Source organism: Ailuropoda melanoleuca, chromosome 13 (genome assembly GCF_002007445.2).
Source record: "Ailuropoda melanoleuca isolate Jingjing chromosome 13, ASM200744v2, whole genome shotgun sequence".
NCBI classification, from domain to species: domain Eukaryota; kingdom Metazoa; phylum Chordata; class Mammalia; order Carnivora; family Ursidae; genus Ailuropoda; species Ailuropoda melanoleuca.
The window spans coordinates 16,948,026-16,968,125 of NC_048230.1; the positions used below are offsets into that span (position 1 = coordinate 16,948,026).

Sequence of the window (20,100 nt, forward strand, 5' to 3'; positions counted from 1 at the left end):
CATGTACCCACTTGCCCTTTGCTTACTGCACAGAATGCTCAATGCTCTGCAGCAGCCATACAGAAGGGGTTTTAGAAGAAAAGACTCATTTTCATCCAATAGATCTACAAGTCTTTTGGGATTTCTCCAGGCTCTGCAGTGATGCGGAAAATACAGAACTTCACATTTTTGTATAGGTCTAATTGTCCAAGGTTCTTGGTCAGAATTGAACCAAGATCTGTCTGTCTGTTGTTTCTATCTGATGGCCCAAAGACTTCACCTCTGATGCTCTATATAATAATCATGTCTCAAAGCACTGGCATTGAGGCTGCTCCTGAGCAATGTGCAAGTAATAGTAGGCAACTATTTATAGGCAGAAACCATGAAGATTGTATTTGATTATCAGACACGTGTGTGTACGTGTAAACCAATAAGTCAAATCGACTTTAGGAATCTAATTTATAAACCCTGGGAATCATAAACTTCATTGCTTTTCCCCCACTGGGTCACTGTCTTCTATTTTACTCTATTTTATAACCCATCTACTTATTTATTTATGCTATGTTAGTCACCATACAGTACATCCTTAGTTTTTGATGTAGTGTTCCATGATTCCTTGTTTGCGTATAACACTCAGGGCTCCATGCAATACGTGCCCTCCTTAATACCCATCACCGGCCTATCCCAATCTCCCACCCCCCTCCCCTCTGAAGCCCTCAGTTTGGTTTCCCAGAGTCCATAGTCTCTCGTGGTTCATTCCCCCTTCTGTTAACCTCCGCTTCATCTTCCCTTCCTTCTCCTACTGATCTCCCTGTTATTTCTTATGTTCCATAAATGAGTGAAACCATATGTTAACTGTCTTTCTCTGCTTGACTTATTTCACTTAGCATAATCTCCTCCAGTGCCGTCCATGTTGCTGCAAATGTTGGGTAACCATTCTTTCTGATGGCTGAGTAACATTCCATTGTATATATGGACCACATCTTCTTAATCCAGTCATCGGTTGAAGGGCATCTCGGCTCTTTCCACGATTTAGCTATTGTGGACAATGCTGCTATGAACATTGGGGTGCATATGGCCCTTCTCTTCACTACATCCGTATCTTTGGGGTAAATACCCAGTAGTGCAATTGCTGGGTCATAGGGTGGCTCTATTTTTAACTTTTTGAGGAACCTCCACACTTTTTTCCAAAGTGGCTGTACTAACTTGCATTCCTACCAACAGTGTAAGAGGGTTCCCCTTTCTTCACATCCTGTCCAACATTTGTTGTTTCTTGCCTTGTCCATTTTTGCCACTCTAACTGGCATAAGGTGGTATCTCAATGTGGTTTTGATTTGAATTTCCCTGATGGCTAATGATTTTGAACATTTTTTCATGTGTCTGTTAGCCATTTGTATGTCTTCATTGGAAAAGTGTCTGTTCATATCTTCTGCCCATTTTTTGATTTGATTATTTGTTTCTCATGTATTGAGTTTGAGAAGTTCTTTATAGATCTTGGATACCAGTCTTTTATCTGTAGTGTCATTTGCAAATATCTTCTCTCATTCTGTGGGCTGCCTCTTAGTTTTTTTGACTGTTTCCTTGGCTGTGCAGAAGACTTTTATCTTGATGAAGTCCCACAAGTTCATTTTTTCTTTTGTTTCTCTTGCCTTTGGAGATGTGTCATGAAAGAAGTTGCTCTGGCCAATGTCAAAGAGGTTACAGCCTGTGTTCTCCTCTATGATTTTGATGGATTCCTGTATGACCCACCTACTTTAATCACTTGCCATCCCACATTGATCACTGACCATCTAACAATTAAGTATAGAGTTTTAATTTGAAAATATGATTACTGATAAAAAGTTAAATGCTTGCAGGTAAATTTGTAGAACAGTAAGAACTGATATTTAAAATGTAGTGGTATTAAAAATTATTCTTTCTCATGTCCTCTAAGTAGCTTGAGGAAGGTCTGAAGTTAATTGAAAAGAGAATTACAGAAAATAAAGGGGTGGGGGGGATCCTTTTAATGTATAATATTTTCTACTTAAGAGGCATGCTTTGGTAACCTTAACTGTGGTTGTGTGTTAAGAATAAAAGTGAGATTATAATATTGGTTTGATTTAGTGACTAATCAAATACATTCTTAAAAGTTTTCAGTATAACAAAGAAATACAAAGGGTAGGGGCAGAAGCACAATATGCTTAGGAAATTCAAAATATACATGATTAATTTTCCTCGTTTGAGGTACCTGAATATTAAAACTGGGAAAGAAAAGGAATAAACTTGTATTATAAGATTCCATCTAATCAATAATTTATTAATACATTTTTGTAATGAACATAGGCTGAGTTTAAGTTTATCTTTGTATCATTTGACATATGACAGAACTAGACACAAAGACAGTTGGCTACAGTAGAAGATTAACCATCAGTTAAGGTATCACATATATGCAAATATATTTTTATTTTATATGCTTATATTTGTATATTTTATTTTAAATCAAAACATATAAGTATATATTCATTTGTCAATCTTTATTAGGTAAAAGTTTTTTCTTTGTTGATTAGTCCTCTGATTAGGGTTCTGTATTATTCTTTTTTTTTTTTTTTCCAGAAACCACACTCAAAATGCATCAACTATCACTTCCACTTTCAGTTTCTTTAAAGTGGACTGAGAACTAAAAACAGTTATGAAAAATCCAAGAGTTCTAGACTTTTATAATTTCCCTCCATTGTTTTACAGATGACTCCCTCACATCTAATTCAATAGCATTATAAGCTCATCTTTATCAAATCTCTCTAAAGCAATCAACTTACTTTTTGTAAAAACAACTTTCTTTTCACATTATTTCATTAAATTACAAATTATGCAATTAATTTATAGTAGCAAGTATACCTGGCATAAATGCATTTGCAAACAAACACAACCAACTCTGATAAACACTTCAACTAGTAGCAGCTTAAGTTCAGGATAGTGGTGGGAAGAAGCCTATCAGACAGGAGAGACATCACACATGGGCATCAATCAGTATGCTTTATGGAGAGAAAGGATAGGCTGGTTAACCTGGTTAAGACAGTTTCTACCTTTTTGGAGAAAGTGGTTCTAAAAACATACATATATGTACATACACACAATATTAATGACTGTGGAATATTTTATAATTTACTGAGAATAGTTTTTTAAAGTTTTACTATCTACCAGGACAATTACTTAACTACTCAAAAGCATATACTTTAAAACCACTCAGTTTTTCTTGGGGTGCCTGGGTGGCTCAGTCAGTTAAGTGGCTGACTCGATTTCAGCTCAGGTCCTGGGATCAAGCCCTGCATCGTGCTCCACGCTCAGCAGGGAGTCTGCTTGAGGATTTTCTCTCCCTCTTCCTCTGCCCCTCCCCCACAACATGCACACACACTCTCTCTCTCTAAAATAAATAAATAAATATTAAAGAAAAATGTAAAACCACTCACTTTTTCTTGGTTTCCACAATACCATACTTGCCTTAGTTTCCATCTATCTTTCTGACCGCTGCTTTTTTGTCTAGCTTCTTCTTTCACTATAGACCTCTAAATTTTGTTCTTAGGATTCAGACTTGAATTCCCTTCCTTTCTCAACTTCTATTCTTATCCTCAGTGATCTCACAATTTCCGTAACTTTAAAAACCCTACATGTGCTGCTGACTCTCAAATTTGGTGAGCCCAGCCCTTTCTTCCAGATTAGTATAAGCAACTCCCCAATAACGTCTCCACTTGGATGTCTCATAGGCAAATCAGACATAATTTTTCCAAAATTAAGTAGTATTTCTCAAAAGCAGATTTTCGATTTCTCCCTGAAATCTTCCCCAACTCGCTAAGTCAATCTATTCTGGCCTTTCATTTCTTGGAGTAGGCAGCTCTTTGCCTCGGCCTGGGATGCTCTCTACTTAGCTCACTAGATGGTTGGCTCCGAGTCATCTTGTAAGTCACCACTTGGAAGCTTATCATGCAAACAGATCATCCCTGCCCTCCCTCCATTTCTATCAGAGCAACATGTAAACTAAAGCCACCGCTTTCTCAGTCTGAAATGACATTTATTGGTCTTCCTGTTTATTGTTTGTTTTCTTCAACAATGCATAAGCTCAACACGGGCAGGGATCATGTTGTTTCATTGATCCCTGTTTACCATGAACCTGGTAAAATGCCTGACATAGAGTAGGCCTTCGGAAATGTTTGCTGGAAAATAAATAGCACCTTATTCTTTTTCTTCAGTACATGTACCACAATTTGTAAGTATATAATTAAAGTTTTAAAAGATATGCAATTACTCCCTATCAAATGTATGCTCTAGGGAGGCCATGTCTGTTTTCTTCCCTTGCTCAACACACAGTGTCTGACACATAGTAGGTACTCAATATTTGTTGAACAAAGGAAGAGAGGGAGGGGAGGAATAGAAGCAGTGAAATGACTCAGGGAGGGAACAGACCCTAAAGAAGAATGCTTTACAGTTCTCGGAGACTCTGGTAACAATTCAAACACAAGCAAAAACCATTCAATCCATCATTCAGTTGTTTTGCTCATATAATGTAGACATCTGTACCTTTGGAAACAGCTAGAAGAGTCAGCATTTTACTCATAACACAGATGTTTGATGTTATATCTATACAGCTGAAACTACCATTTTATTTTCTACTAGTGCAGCCAATTTGAATAGATCCGTGTTTCTTTAATATACACACTTCTTGACTGAGTGCCATGCTATTTAGTTAAGGCCAGAGTGTTGGGAAGACTTCACCATGTAATGCATGTTTGGTGAAGGAACCTGGAGTTTGTCCAGTTTCCTGACAGTCATGTTATAGCTAAACGGTTGTCTAAGAACTTTGGTTATCATCAAAATCTGAATGGATCACAAAGGGAAAATTTCACAACTCAGTCTTTTTTATAGAAAGGGCCAAGATAAGAGGAAAAGTCATAGTATGGCTGAAATCTGCTGTACCACTTGACATGACAGGGCTGAAGAGTGTTTCGCTTTCCAGAGTGTGTACATACTCGTTAAAAAAAAGTGAGATTATAACAGTAGATTGTAATAACAGAAAAAATTCTTGGAAGAGAATAGCTCAAAAAATACTTGTTTACTTCAGTATCAAATTAAAGAGTCAAAGTTTCTGCCTACCAAGAATTCCAAGACGACATCAGACATAAAAATAAGAAATTTCTTTAAGTAGACAAAAAAGCACATTCTTAAAAAAAAAACAAAACAAAACTGAAGAGTGAATCTTTAAATATTTACCTCCTGAGAAATTTCCCTCTGGAAAGATACTTAATTATACTTTGTTTATTAGCTCATCTGCATTATAATAGCACTATGTACTTGTTTTTCATTAACAAAAGGTTTTGATTAAAAACTTTACACAGATAGTGCCTCTATGTAGCTGACTCATATTTTATTATTAGTGGTAGGTGTGCAGAAAGGGAATACACTGGTTTTGTACAGGAAATACCATAGAGATTTGGAAATCTAGGTCACCTAACTGAGCACTGCTATAAAAGAAGGACACAAAGGCCCAATTTTTTTTTTTTTTTGCCTTCCGCTCAAATAAGAAAATCATGTTTAAACAAAAGTTAACAACTGCTTTGTAATTACATTTGGTTAAGTTACATGATAATAAGTTATAGCCATAATTATCCCTTTTGACCTCTACACAGCCTTAACATGTTACCTTCATATTCAAGGAGGTTATAGTCAACATGTACGAGGAGCAACCACTAGACAGAAAGCCAGATAATTAAATTTGTGCTTCTGTGAAATCTTTATCTGGAAATCTCAAAACTGTTTTAAATACCAGTTAAGTTTCTGTAGCATCATTAGGCAGTAGAGTTAAGATGGGGAAACTTGGCATGTCACAGGGCAAGCCAAGAACTCAACAGAAAAGAGAGACACTCGCTGCCCTGTACATTCCAAGAGATTTGCTTGCTTCCGTGGCTTTCTGAGTGCAGTGTCATGGTAAACACCTATCTGTGTGCTGTAATTTAGGAGCTAATGGCCTTTGGAAATAACACAAGCACCACAAAATATTTTGACAGTAAAGTATCTAAGCTATCTTCTCAAATGCAAATATACTCCACAGCAATGTTTTGAATGCATTGATGAGGTCTCTGGGAAACGGCACTGTCTCCATTGAGCATTTAAAAAAATATGTTTACAAATGTGTATTTCTCCTTAAACTTTTTAGTCCTTGAGACATGAGAACACAGCTCAGATGTTTTAGTCTAAATATAAACAATCAAACAAGACATTATTTCCTGGGACTTGTCTTTACTCTTCAATTGGACTATTAATACTAAGATATACCACGCCCACACTAACAATTCAGAAAAAGAACTGAGGTCTTCCTCTGTTATTTCCCACCGCAGTTAAACCTAGTGCATGAATCATTTCTGATCAGTCAACTTTAGTCAGATCTCACTCCTGAACTGTAAATTTAAGGAATGATCCTAGGTACTGGGAGATGACATCTCTGTCTCCTAACAAAATGTCACTGTTTGGATTGGCTCCCCTTTGTAATTGCTTTACAGTTCTGAACTTCAGGTTGGTTACTGGCAGAACCCTGCTGAGGAATTACTATTATAGACTGTGATGGAGCCAGAGCCTCCAAGACTCCAGTAAACAGCTTATTGAAAAATAATTGTGTCATTGCATTTCATTAAAGAGAAAACAAACAATGGTTTCCACTTCAAAGGGCAACAACAACAAAAAAAGAGGGCGTAGTAAAAAAAAAAATTCAGAAACTGAACAAAGTTTGCTCTTCTGTTCGGGAAGAAGTACAAAATTGGTCAATTTTTAGAAGAAAACCTCAAGGTCTGAACTGAGAGGATGCAAGTGACCACACGAATGTGACCTTCCTCCTAGTCCCCCACTAACAAATGAGAGCACACCAAGAACCACACAGTCCACAGCTTGGTGGGATTCAATGAATCCACGCTTTCTGCTGCTCAACTCTCTAGGCACTGATATCTTTTTCTTTTCTTCAGATTAGAAAAAAGAGCACCATGATTTAAGAACTTTGTTCAATGTATTTATATTTTTAAAAAGAGCCAACGTGTTTCCTAAGGAAGTCTTTGAAGGTTGATTTACTGCGAGATACTTAGAAAAACCTGCAGCAGTCTGTTTCCTTAAGTTAATGTCAATTCACCATCTTCTCAAGCAAAAAAATAGCATGTTGCTGCTCATAAAAGCTCTCTAACCCAAAGCTCAGCAATGCACTTGACAGAACTTTGTTAGCAGTTTATCAATAAGGACAGACCCACCTTTGGATTACAACCCACATTATGGGACTAGGACAGTGCAAAGATGTTTTCAAGAAAGGCTAAAGTTGACAAAAACCTTACTCACAAAGAAAGGATACTACAGATACTTCAAGTCTTTTTTTCGTTTTGTTTTTCAGAGCCCCAAATCAGGACAGTAATTAAAAGGGTGCCAAAACACTCAAAATCAAGGTTGGCTCTGGAAAAGATCCATGATTGTCATACCCAAGGGACGCACTGAGTTTGATAGAGAGAACTCAGGGCCTAGTTTTGTTTCCAATCATGAAGCCATGAGAGAGGTGTTACATGTTTTATGGCCATGTTCTGCCTTGATGGCATTTGACCAATTATTTTTCTGAAGCAAACAGGATAAAGGGTAATTTGACCAATTAACCCTTCTGGAAGCAAAAAAGAAGAAGAAGAAGAAGAAACAACTGTTTTCCCTCGGGTTCTTTATTACTTAAATAGTTCACAGTTAGCCTAGTCTTAGAGACATTTCTGTCACAAAGTCTGCACACAGCACCCACAGTTGTGATGTGCTGCCCTAAGGGACATATTACTGTTAACGGCCCATCCAGTCTTTTGATTATCATTGTATGGTTAATGGCTTTTGAGGATAATAACTCTGATACAGACAATCAAATGCTTTAATTAGTTTATTACTCTCTTTTATTTCAGAACAGATCCAGGCCATATTTGACTCGAATGTGAGGGTACAGGGCAATACAACTTTAAGGCCATTAGACAAGTTTAATCCTCAACGGGGTTCCTCCATTTCTCTTTTTAGCTCAGTCTCCAGGAGTTGAGGTGGCTCCTAACCCATATTTTATTTGTAAACAACATTTGCATATCAAGACAATATGACAAAAGCACAGAACATCAGGGGAAAGATAAGCAAAATGACAGAAGGGATGAGAAGTTTTTCTAAATGACTGCCAGTGGAGAGGAAAACGGAACAAATAAGATTGGAAAGGTGAAAAGGATATGGGATCAACTGTCTTTTGTACCCAAGACATCAGAACAAATGAGCTTATAAAAGAATTAGTGGTTCCTACATTTTGCAGGTGAGGAGACTGAGGCAGAGGGAGGTTATAAGACTCATCAAGGTCATATTGCTCATAAGAGGCAGACGTGGGATGTGAACCCAGGAGACCCGGTTCTCGAGTCCATGCTGTTAACCACCGTACTCCTTTCCCCGTTGTATAAAAATAACATGAAAGTGTTAGAAGTTTTAAAAAGCTGGGGAAGAAAAAAAAGGACCAATATGTAAGAAGGCCAAAATGTAAATAATGATTGCCTCTTGGTAGTGGATTATGAGCAATTTTTCCCGCTTATTCATTCTTTTCAGATCTTTGCAAAATAACGAAAATAAAGTTTAACACATTTTTTTATGTCAGCAGACAATAACATAAAAATATTGTTGGCCTAACTAACATTCTCCCTCTTATCTTAGCACTTCTCGATTTAGAAAAACGAGGCACACATTGAAATGACACGTTGCTGACAGCTATCAGAGCACATGGCATCCCTCCTTAGAAAAATCACAGGAACCTGGGCCCAGGCAGGCATGCGTTCAGATTAAGTAACTTCCAACACATGCTGTAGGATAGGTATAGGTTCAGTTCAATTTCCCGTACCTTTTTCCCCCTACCCCTACGCCTTTTAAACTAGAGTTACATAACTGATATTTATCATATGACCAGGAGGTCCTAAGAGATATTGAAATGCCTCATGAATCACAGAAGAAAGATTAAACTGACATTCAAGACAGTGTTGGTGTAAGATGTATTTCTGCCCTCACCAATCTACTGGAGCTTCTCGTGTAAAGGTCACAAATGCTTACAATCACAGCTGGTCCATTGCCCACATATTATCATCAGCATTGAGCACTGCTTACCACTCCCTCCTTGAAATTCTCTTTCCCTGGGCTTTTTTTTTTTTTTTTCAAACCTCCCAGTAGTCTACTCTTTGTTTCTACTTCTATCATACTGACTGTTTCCCATCTGGCCCTTCTCCCTCTTCTGAGCTGTCCCTAAAAGACTTTTCCTTCTTCCCCTGTTACACCGTTTCTCTACACTATTAGGGCTTCGACTATCAGAACTATAAGAATCATCCCCGGAGCAACATCTCCAATCCTGTGGTCCATGGTAAGGAGTTTGGATCTTATTCTAAGTGTAATGGGAAATGTCTGGGGAGTTTTGACTTGGGGAGTGACTGGGTCTGATTTATGCATTAAAGACCACTAGAGAATAGGCTATAAGGGAGAAGTAATATAGCACTTGTTAAAAACAAAAAAACCAAAAAATCCAAACACATTCTTAGGCAATACACATGGCCACTGAGCCACTTTCTGGATTTTTTAAAAGTAATCCCTACACCCAACATGGGTTTTGACCTTACAACCCTGATGTCAAGATGCATATACCCTACTGACTGAGCCAGCTGGGTACCCTGAGCCACTTTTTATAAATGAAAGTTTTAATTCAACAGATAAGTAATTTCCTCAATCATAAGTAATGACGTTATGAGTTGAAATACTTTCATTTCCTTAGTTTAGATTAAAAAATTACCATGTTTCTGAAATGGACAGTAAGCAATGGAGCATATAGTTTTGCTCATTTTCTATTTATATGTTATGTAAATGAAACCAAATCTTTTGGGCATTTTGTCATCAGTAATGTCCAACAGCACAATTAGGAATGAATTAGCAAAAGTATTTATAAAAAATTCACAGATTGCTTGTAATGGGTACAATGGACCAGGCATTCAGTGTACCAAACAGGAATGAAAAATGCTAAAATTATGTTTCCACGAGGGGTCTACAAAGAAGGAAGCTGAAAATAAAATGAATAAAAGATAAAGGCATTTCAATTATTGTCAGGTTATAAAAGGTTTGTACTTTTATGTGATGTGAAGATAGAGAATGGAAGCATAGCAAATGAGTCTATTATGTCAGTATCATTTGGAGTCAGACAATTAAGCTTTTGGCATCTACCAACACTGAATATGTCTCCTATAAAACTGAACACAACTTGGTAGATTGAGAAGAAAAAAAAGACAATTATGAAATAATCAGTATTCATATTAGGTTTTTAAGGTTCCTTTTATTTACAAAAAACAATTCACTCATCTCTGTATTCTCTGGGTTTATACAAAAAGCAATTCACTCATCTCTGTATTTTCTAAGTTTATTCGTTTGTTTCTGTGTACATAAATAAATGTCATGCTTGCCTTTTCATTCCCAAAAGTCTAAAAAGGGAAGAGCACCACAGTAGGGAATGATGACTTTCTTTCTTACTGGGTTTATGGGTAAGGTAACTTAACAAGGAATTCATTCATCAGACAGTCATGGAGAATCAACCATGTGTCAAGCATTGTAATAGGTAGTAAGAATGCTAAGCCAACAGAGACAGCATCACATGGTGAGGAGGGAGAGCTGCTTCTCTGAGGAAGACTCATGACAGCATTTCTAACATAACAGCAGCTGTTTCTAGAGGCTAGTGCCTTAATTAAGATGGCAAAAAAGTATCCTTTCTATTTTCTCCTCCAAATTTCCTTTGATTGGACAGAAAAGGGTCAAAGAGGTGAAGGAGACAGAAGAGAGTCATCTCATGGGGAGTGTGAAGATTGATTCAAAGCTCTAAATGTAATTTGTATCTCTTATTCTATAGAGTGGAATGTCTTATTCCAAGGAAAATTCTAGTCATGCCACTCTAAAGGTTGTCTTCTCAACTGAGAAGATAGAAGAAAATGGCAGTATTTTATGATATTGATTTTCTATTGCTGTGCCAAACGATCACACATTTGGCAGCTTAGAATAACACACATGTATTTTATTACCTCACAGTTTCTGTGGGTCAGGAGTCTGGGCAAAGCACAGCCAGGTCTTCCACTTAAGGTCTCACAAGGCTGCAGTCTCATCTGAGGCTTGACTGGGGAAGGTTTGGTTATTGTCAACAGAATTCAATTCCTTGTGGTTATAGAACTAAAGGCTTCCATTTTCCTGGCTATTCACATGAAGCTGCCTTCAGCTTCTTGCCATGTGGGTCTCCCAACATGGCAGCTCACTTCTTTGAAGCCAAAAAGGAGTGGGAGACTCCAGCAAAATGGGCACTAAAAAATCTTGTGCAATGTTACTGTGTACATCCTGTCTTTGCTGTATTCTATTGGTTAGAAGTAAATCACAGGTCCTGCACATCCTCCATGGGACAGGATCACACCAAAGTATGAACACAGGGAAGGGGGGATCATAGGGACCCTGACTCAAAAAGGGTCTACCACATTACTTAGACTTTTCCCCTCTATGTTAATTTAACATACTGAATCTTCTTTCTCTTTATTATTGCTTCATATAGAGGTCTTCCCATCCTTAAAACTTTTTAAAAGCTGAGGTTAATCCTGGCTTTAACATTCCTACCACTATTCTTAAGAGTTCTTGTTAGTTCTAGGTTGTTTCTTTGTCCAGCTTTTATACATTTGTTTGAACATCTAAGCTTAGCAGAGAACTCTGGGAAGTTCTCCTTGATTTATATGTACACTTCTGCCCTTTCCTTCTTGCTGAGACTGTAAGTAAGGTTCTGACTGGAGTTCCTCTTTTAGGATTTATTACTCCACAAGTCACAATCCCATCCATGGACTCTAAACATGAGAACAAATCCATTTAACCCAATTTAAAAAGAAACAAAACTGGAATCTGGAATCTGTGGTATATGTCCAGACATGCACATATTAAACAATTTCATCCTCTTTAGATTTTTTCGGTAGAACTACAATCCCAGCAGGTGTCACAGTAGTTGAAGTGCTTCCCTATTACAACAGCTTGGCACACACCAGTTAATGGTCCACCTTAATGAAAGCATCATTCATACTCCTTTTCTGCCTGGCCTTCCAAAGTCCACTTTTACAGATGTACTTTGGTTTCCTTCCTTTTCTTTTTTTTTTTTCAGCTCTAATGCTCTTTCTGGAGCATCACCTTCACTCACATTCATGGATTTCTGACAGGAAACTGCCTGTAGTCTTACTCCCCTTCTACCAGATCTGAAAAAAGTTGTGGTCATTCATGGAAATATTTTGGTCACAAATCCCCAGCTGATGGGGTGTGGCATCCACCTATGGTCCATACGTACAAGAGAAAAGAGTTAATTCTGTTTTTCCCCAAGGCTCTCCTACCTCATGTCCGAGCTTTAGCTGCTTACTTTCTACTACAGCGGCATCCTCAACATTGGCAGAGTCTGATCTTAGTGTCTCATGCGTAGGGACTCAATAAATATTTGTGGGAAGAATTGGCTGATGTCTACTTCTACATTTAAGTGGATACTGCTATATATTAGATTCACGCATATGGATGGGCATTTATTCCTATTTAATAAATTCCTAGAAATGAAACTGAAGGGTCACAGAAAATGTACATTTTAGACTCTCAGAGACACAGTCAGACTGTTCTCTACAAGAGCTGAATTGAGTAAAATATGTCAACAGTGTATGAGTGTGTTGGGGTTCCCTTATGTATTCATTAACACTACAGGTATGTGGCCGTCTGGTGAATAAAAATGGTGCTTCATTATTTTAAACTCACTCATAAGTACATGACATCAAAACATATGTATTAAACATTCATATATATTAAATATCTTTATTAAACAAATATTAATCACAATTATAACATAGAAATATCTCATGAACACCTACTATGTGCCAGGTACTGTTCTAAATGTTACCTAAATTGTAATGAACAAGATATTCAAGATCCCTGTTCTCAAGGAGCTCTTATTTTAATAGAGGAGACAGACAGTAAACAAGTAAACAACCAAAAAATAGTGTGAAGTCCTATGAAAAGAATAAAATATGGGAGTAAAATAGAGATCTGGAGGTAGAGAGGAGGCCAACATTAAACAGATTGTTGGGGCACCTGGCTGGCTCAGTAGGAAGAACATGTGACTCTTGAACTCACGGCTGTGAGTTCCAGCCCCACATTGGGTGTAGAGATTACTTAAATAAAATTCCAAAAAAGAAATAGATTGTTATAAAAGTAAACAGTCTGAGGATTGAATGATAACATGAACTGGACCTCTCTATCAATACTGACCTGTTTTCTCAAGCATACTAGGCACTCTCCTGCCTCAGGGCCTTTGCACTTATTATCTGGAGCATTCTCCTACCAGCGATCTATAAGGCTTACTCCTTCCTTGAATGGGTGAAAGGCCTGTGCAAGTCTAGCTTAAAGGTCTGCAGTGAACTGGGGGTTAGCTGTACCCATTCCCAGACAGTTTTAGTACTGCTACCTTCTATACAAGTTCAGCAAGGCTCCCCTCTCTACAAAAAGACTATGACATTTGGAGAGCCCTTGAGGTTGCTAGCTAGACATAAACTTTATTGTTTCAAACTTCATAGCCATGAAATAAATTTGAGCTGAAGCTGGGCTTCTTTACTGCTCCTTTAAAGAATTAAATGGTACTTGGCAATTGTTTTTAGGCATTTTAGCACTTGGTTTCTTACATGTTCTCAGTGGAGTAATTTAATAATGGTAGATTATAAAATCGACATGAGTAGAAATCTTTCACCACCTTCTAAGGTTTCCAGCTCTCAAAAAAAAAAAAAAAAAGAAAAATTAAAAAAAAGGAAAAAAGAAAAAAAAGGCGGGGTAGGGAGAGAATAGTTTATATCAGGCTAGGTTGCAGGGACAAAACAAAATACTCTTTTTACACACTGACAATGAATGATGAAGGTTATAATGATGAAGATAATGATGATATATATTAAGCACCTACCAGATGGGAGCCACTTTATAAACATTATCTTTAATCAGCTAGCCTCTTCAGATACATTAGTTTTAATCTTCTAAACAACCCTATGAGTTGGTGATATCTCCAATTTCACAGACGAAGAAAATGAGACCCAGGGAGATAACAGAACCGCAAAAGCATAAATCTATTAGGTGGTAGGGCTGGAATTTGAACCCTGTAGCATATGGTCTTTTTAATACCATTCTGCCTTTCTACAAGTAAAAATGAATCTTTTTGATGAAGATAGCATTTAGGGTACAAACAACTATTTTTTTATGTAAAAACTAAAGGCAATTTCACAAATGATACTTCATTTTATCCTGTGATATAATGAGCTGTAATGCTCTTTCTTTCCATTTCATAAGAGGAAAAGTGACGTTGAGGAATTTACCTAGGGTTTAAAAAATCTTGTCCTGGACGCAGGTTTTCTCACTCTCAATGCTCTCTCTCTATCCTACTTGAACTTTAACTTTCATTAGCATTTGGTGGTTATTATAAAAGAAATGAGAAACACAAATAGTATGTATGGTCCCAAGACCTAATCATTTTTTAGTCTAATTGGTAATGTCGGTAGAATAAGTTCATAAAGTCACACGTTTTTGAAAAATACTCTTTCTTAAAGATTCAGTTCTTGACTCTGTATCTTCAGTTTCAAGATCTTTATCAAGGCACATTTATTATTCCTTCTGTGTGCATTATTCTGTAAATGGTTTCAAAGCAAGCTTTTATTTCTTACTGTGAGTTTCCTATGATACTTAAAAATTCTTTTACTTTTAAGGATGCTTTAAATTTCAGAATTAACAAATGCTCACTCTAAAAGAAGAGAAAAAAATCAAACAATATAAAGGTTTCTAATAAAAAAAAACCAAAACCAAAAAACAGATATTTTCCCAATCTGACCTCCTGAGAAAAACATTGCCATCAATGAGTTAGGTTGGAATCTACACCTGTTTGGAAGTTATTAAAGCTCTTTAAGCCTTGTTGCTTTATTCTGAATATTTGTAAATCATGAAAATTAGTCAAGCTGAGGTAAATTTTGGTCAGTGATTCTAATTAAAATAAAAAATGAACTCTAATAAAACAATCTTATATTTACAGTGCCTTATTTACAAAGCACTTTTATACTAGTTCACTCAATCCTTTTTTTTTTTAAAGATTTTATTTATTTATTCAACAGATAAAGAGACAGCCAGCGAGAGAGGGAACACAAGCAGGCGGAGTGGGAGAGGAAGAAGCAGACTCATAGCGGAAGAGCCTGATGTGGGGCTCGATCCTGTAATGCCGGGATCACACCCTGAGCCGAAGGCAGACGCCCAACCGCTGTGCCACCCAGGCGTCCCTAGTTCACTCAATCCTTGAAACAACCTTAGGAAGACTGTATCCCCACTTTCCAGACTGGAAGCTAAGACTCCAGGAGGTCATCATAACTTATCAAATCTAAGATACCACTGAAAATACCACACCTCACCATTTTATATGCTCAAAAAAAAAAAAAAAGAAAAGAAAAGCCAATTCAGTTGCGACGTGATGACTTAACTGGACTCCTGTGAGACTCACAGGACTTCATATTAGAAGACCCAAGTCAGGGGTCTGGCACTGCCCTTTCCAAGTGTGTGACTGAGGTAAACCATTTAAATTCTCTGAGCCTTGATCTTTTTGTATCTTTTAAATTAGAAAACAATAATGCCCATCTCACAGGTTGCTGTGAGGACATATGGATGCAAAATAGTACTTTCAAACTATCTCTGGCATTATTATCTTTAAATACATTTATATTTATCTTTAAATATATATATTTATATATTTATCATTGTATCTTTAAGTATTAATACTCTACTGTTAAAGGCAGGAACTGCTGGATCTATACCGAACTGGTATATCATATTAAATAATTATTAAAGCCATTACTGCACATGACAGCTACTGCCACTGCCTCCCTTGAGATGAGCTGTTAATACTCTGTCCTCATATGAACTTCGGAGAACACCTATTTCATTCACCCGAAAGAACGTATTCCGTTTGGATGAGGACATTTTCAGGCCTCGAGGGAAAATATTTCTTTCTGGCATCATTCACATTTTGCTTGTCGGGTTATAGGACTGAAACATGAGCCCCACGATAGGCACTCTATTACTGCAGTCAGTTCTAATTGAGAAGGAATTGGAGTTCCATTTTTTGGGAAAGGGAGATCGTGTACTATACTCGAACATTGATGCCTTCTAGAAGCTTTGAAGCAGTCCTTGTATTTTTTTCCTACCTTTGTGTTGGAAAGCATTCTATGTTCCCATGTTAGTACGAAGGTATATAGGCTTTTGCCTGAATCGATCCTAGACATTGTACAGCCTGCAATCCCTTTGACAACTATATTCCTGCCTGGAGGGAGGAATTAAGTCTTGTTCATCTGGACATGCCTTCATAGCTTCCAGCTGCCGGCAGGATACGTGATTAAAGTATGTATCTGAAATACTTTTCTGGAAATGGTCTTCTAGGAGGACGCCTATCATGTGGTAGCTCTGGGACTGATTCACACTACATCTTTTTTGTGTATGCTAAATACTGGAAATATGGTGGCTTCCTGGGTTTTATGACTGGCAAACTGTATTATGTTTGCTTCCTATGTACCAAAAGAAAATAGTAGATAGTTATTACAGATTTGATATTATTACATAACTTTAGCACTTCGATTCTCAGGAATTTGTTTAATGAAAAAGGCAAATACCGAAGAGTTAATTAATGTGCAGAAGGAGCAACAGGAAAACATGCGATAGTCGAAGATTCAATATGACAACAGATAATTGCTTTGTGCCTCTGGACTTCTGGTTACTCACTGACCCAGTATGCACATGAATATCAAGTTTAAATATGAATGTTGAATTTCAGGTGTTCCAAAATGTGATATACACTGATGAACTACTAAATCCTTTTTTAAAAATGAATATTTGTTCCTTGCTACTCAAACCTAGCCCAAGCTACTATTCTGTTCCATGTTAATCACTGTAATAACCAACTAGGCTTCCTGCTTTCTTCACTCTTGCTACTCCTATTGCCCAGTTGCAAACAAATGCCTGAATGATCTTTTAAAATGTTAGATCAGATCAGGTTTCTTTCTCTTGCTTAAAACCATCAATGGCTCCTAGGACACTCAAAATAAAATCCAAACTCCTTAGAGTGGCGTTTAAAGCCCAGTGTGGTCTTACCCCTCTCCACATTTCCACCCTTATCTCATGCCTACTCATCCGTTTGCTCCTACATATCAGAAATCCAGGCTTTTTCCCGTCCCTCCGATATGTCAAGATTGCTCCTACCTCATGGCTTTAGTACTTGGCCAGAAAAACTCTTCCCATAGATGTTCTCCTGGCTGAATCTTGGCTCAAAAGTCACCTCTTCAAAGAGGGTTAGCATTCCTACTCATACATCATCTGGTTTTATTGCATGCGTAACAGTCATCACTGTCTGGAATTATTTACTTACTTGCTAACTCCTTTGTCTGATTCTACCCCTATAATGTACCTAAGCAGCCTGACAGCAAGGACTTTGTAAGCTAGTACCCCACTGCCTAAGTCAGGGTCTGGCCGATTGCAGATACTCAATGAATAGTTTACGAAGGAATGAAGTAATAAATCTAAATGGGTACCTTTTCTTACGTGAGGTATTCCCCCCCCCCTTTTTTTTCCTGGAAATAAAATTGTACCAGGAAAGAAATTACTTATTTTTCTTGACGCTAACAATAACTTGCTCGTGTAAAGCAAAGTTAAATAACCCAAAGCACAGTCCACAGCTTTCTTTCCAGAGATCAGCCGAGATTACATTTGATGTATTTTCTTAATGGAGCATCACAGCAGTGACCTACTTTCAAACTGCAACAATACGAGAGAGTATGTGAGTTCATGGTTTTCCTTGAATGGTGTGACAACACCAGTATTTACAACCCGTATTATCTAACTCTGAATGATCAAACCACTAGAGAACAGGTTCACCTCACTACCAAAACAGGTGAAATGGCATCAGAGTCACATAAACTATCCCCTTAGGCTTGGAACAATCTGGCCCAATTCTAGGAGAGAAAAGATATATAAATAGCAATGATAACTTCGTGAAGAAGGAAATACTGTAATGCCCCTTCTAAACAGAATAGCTGACTATCACCAAAAATATATGGCTTTTCCTTTGATAAACTCATGTTAGTTAATAAAAATACGCGCTGGGGGAAATAAGAGAAGCAGTGATGATAGTTTGAGATCTAGAATAAGTACAATGAGAAGATGCTGAATCAAGTCTGACTTCTGACTTCTGGCTCTAAAAGGAAAAAAAAATTATTATAAAGTCCTTCAAACGTACAGTACGACATTTCCTCTTTTTCTCATAAAACCTTTTCCCATCTGCCTAAATAACTTCTAATTAGCTTCAAAATATAAAGACAAAAAGCAGCTATTACTGACATTCTAATTTTAAAAGTTAAAATACTGCTAGTTTCAGACAGGAACATCTGAATTGATGCAGGAAGCGCGCATAGACAAATGTATGTAATCACATGGTCATTGTTCGATGCGGTAAACTTCACCTTTGTTTTCAACTGGTTGAGTAAAAATTACATGATCCCTCAACCAATTTGGAACAGTTGAACATCCATGTTTCTGCTATTAAAAGAAATTCTGTGATGCAAATAATTATATATGCATTTTTATGCACATTGCTCATCATTTTCTTTGCAAAATACCAACAGGTGGGATTGTTGGGTTAAAATATATGACCACTAAAATGCTATTTTAACTTTCAAAACCACTTTTCAAATAGATATTTTAAAAGCTCTTGATATATACTGTTAAACTGATTCCCAGGAATGTTGTGCCAAATTATATTCCCACCTGTAGTGGATGTGAATACTTACTTTCAACTTTAATTAGTGGCAGGCCCAGATGGCTCCTAAATTGGGTGGATTTTTTTTAATGCCTAATATATAACATAAGAAAAGAAAGTGTATTCTCCACAGGAGGATTCCTGCTCCCTGTTTCCTTTGCTCAGGCATCATTTGGGTCCTCGTGGGTGTAGAAACCTTGGCTCTAACTGCTCATCTCAATCCCGTGAATCTCTGAAGCTTAAGGGCTCACTTATCATTACAGTTTTACCCTCTGTTCCTGGTGCAAAGAGACGTGCATTTCTTGGTTTTCATCTTTTAAATACACAAACATAATTTTAAATGTCATTTCTAAGTGTAGGAGCAGAATGGGGAGGTTTTGGCATGAGATCACTCTGCCATCTTGGTAGATGGTAGTCTATTCTGAATCTTGACAGCTCTATTTTCTTGCTTTAATACTGTGGACTTTTTCATGATCATATACTGGTACACTTATGTATATATGTTTGTTTAAAAGATCTTGAATGAAATGTGTGTGTGTGTGTGTGTGTGTGTGTGTATATATACACATAATAAATACATAACACACATAAGAAATATAACACACGCGTGTGTATATATGTGTGTGTGTTATGTATTTCTCTTTATGAAAACTTGAATGTAGAGAACTCTCTACTCAGAATTGGGTTTTGACCTTTGGGAGGATGTGTGGACCCCCTGGTCGCACTAACATTCAACCAAGTTGTTGTTGGTGTTACCCTCTCGAAGCTCTGGCTGGGAGCTGGCCAGTGCGTGCTTATGTTGTGAGTGTAAGGATAATGCAGCAGTCTGAGGGGAGTGAGTGAGCCAGGACCAGAGCTGGCTGTATAAAGAGCAGTGTGGCATTTGGTACAGAAGCCACTGTCCTGGGCTCCCTTTCCTATGTGCCCCAGTGCATGTCAGATGTAAAGTGTGTCTATGCTGCCTAAAGGACCAAGCCCCAGCTGGCCTTCTGCTTGACACAGAGTCTGTGAATCCTGAGGATTTCAAAAATGCCACTGACTCACCAAGATAAAAGAAGAAAAAGAGTCCATTTACCCCCTCGCCAGTCTTCGGCTTTATTCATTACCCCTTCAAACTAGAATGCATTAGGGGCTGTCCTCCTGCCAGAGTCACCTCCAATTATTCCCACAATTGTCACAGTTGTTCAGCAGGGGGACTAACAAGTTGGCTGTTCGTGCTTTCATTG

At 37.5% G+C, this 20,100-nt stretch overlaps 1 protein-coding gene across 5 annotated transcripts in view; it reads right to left on the reverse strand.

Annotated features, from left to right (window-relative positions):
* The window catches only part of STXBP4 (syntaxin binding protein 4), a 165,937-nt gene that overhangs the window by 46,192 nt on the left and 99,645 nt on the right, over window positions 1-20,100 (reverse strand). The window contains exon 17 of one of the 5 annotated variants that reach the window (XM_034641791.1): window positions 15,250-18,313. The exons of the other annotated variants lie outside the window; for them this stretch is intronic. Within the exon in view, the coding sequence (XP_034497682.1) occupies window positions 18,312-18,313 (2 nt within the window). The 3' untranslated portion in view covers window positions 15,250-18,311. Of the gene's footprint in view, window positions 1-15,249; window positions 18,314-20,100 lie in introns of those variants that run through there. 5 annotated transcript variants of the gene reach the window in all.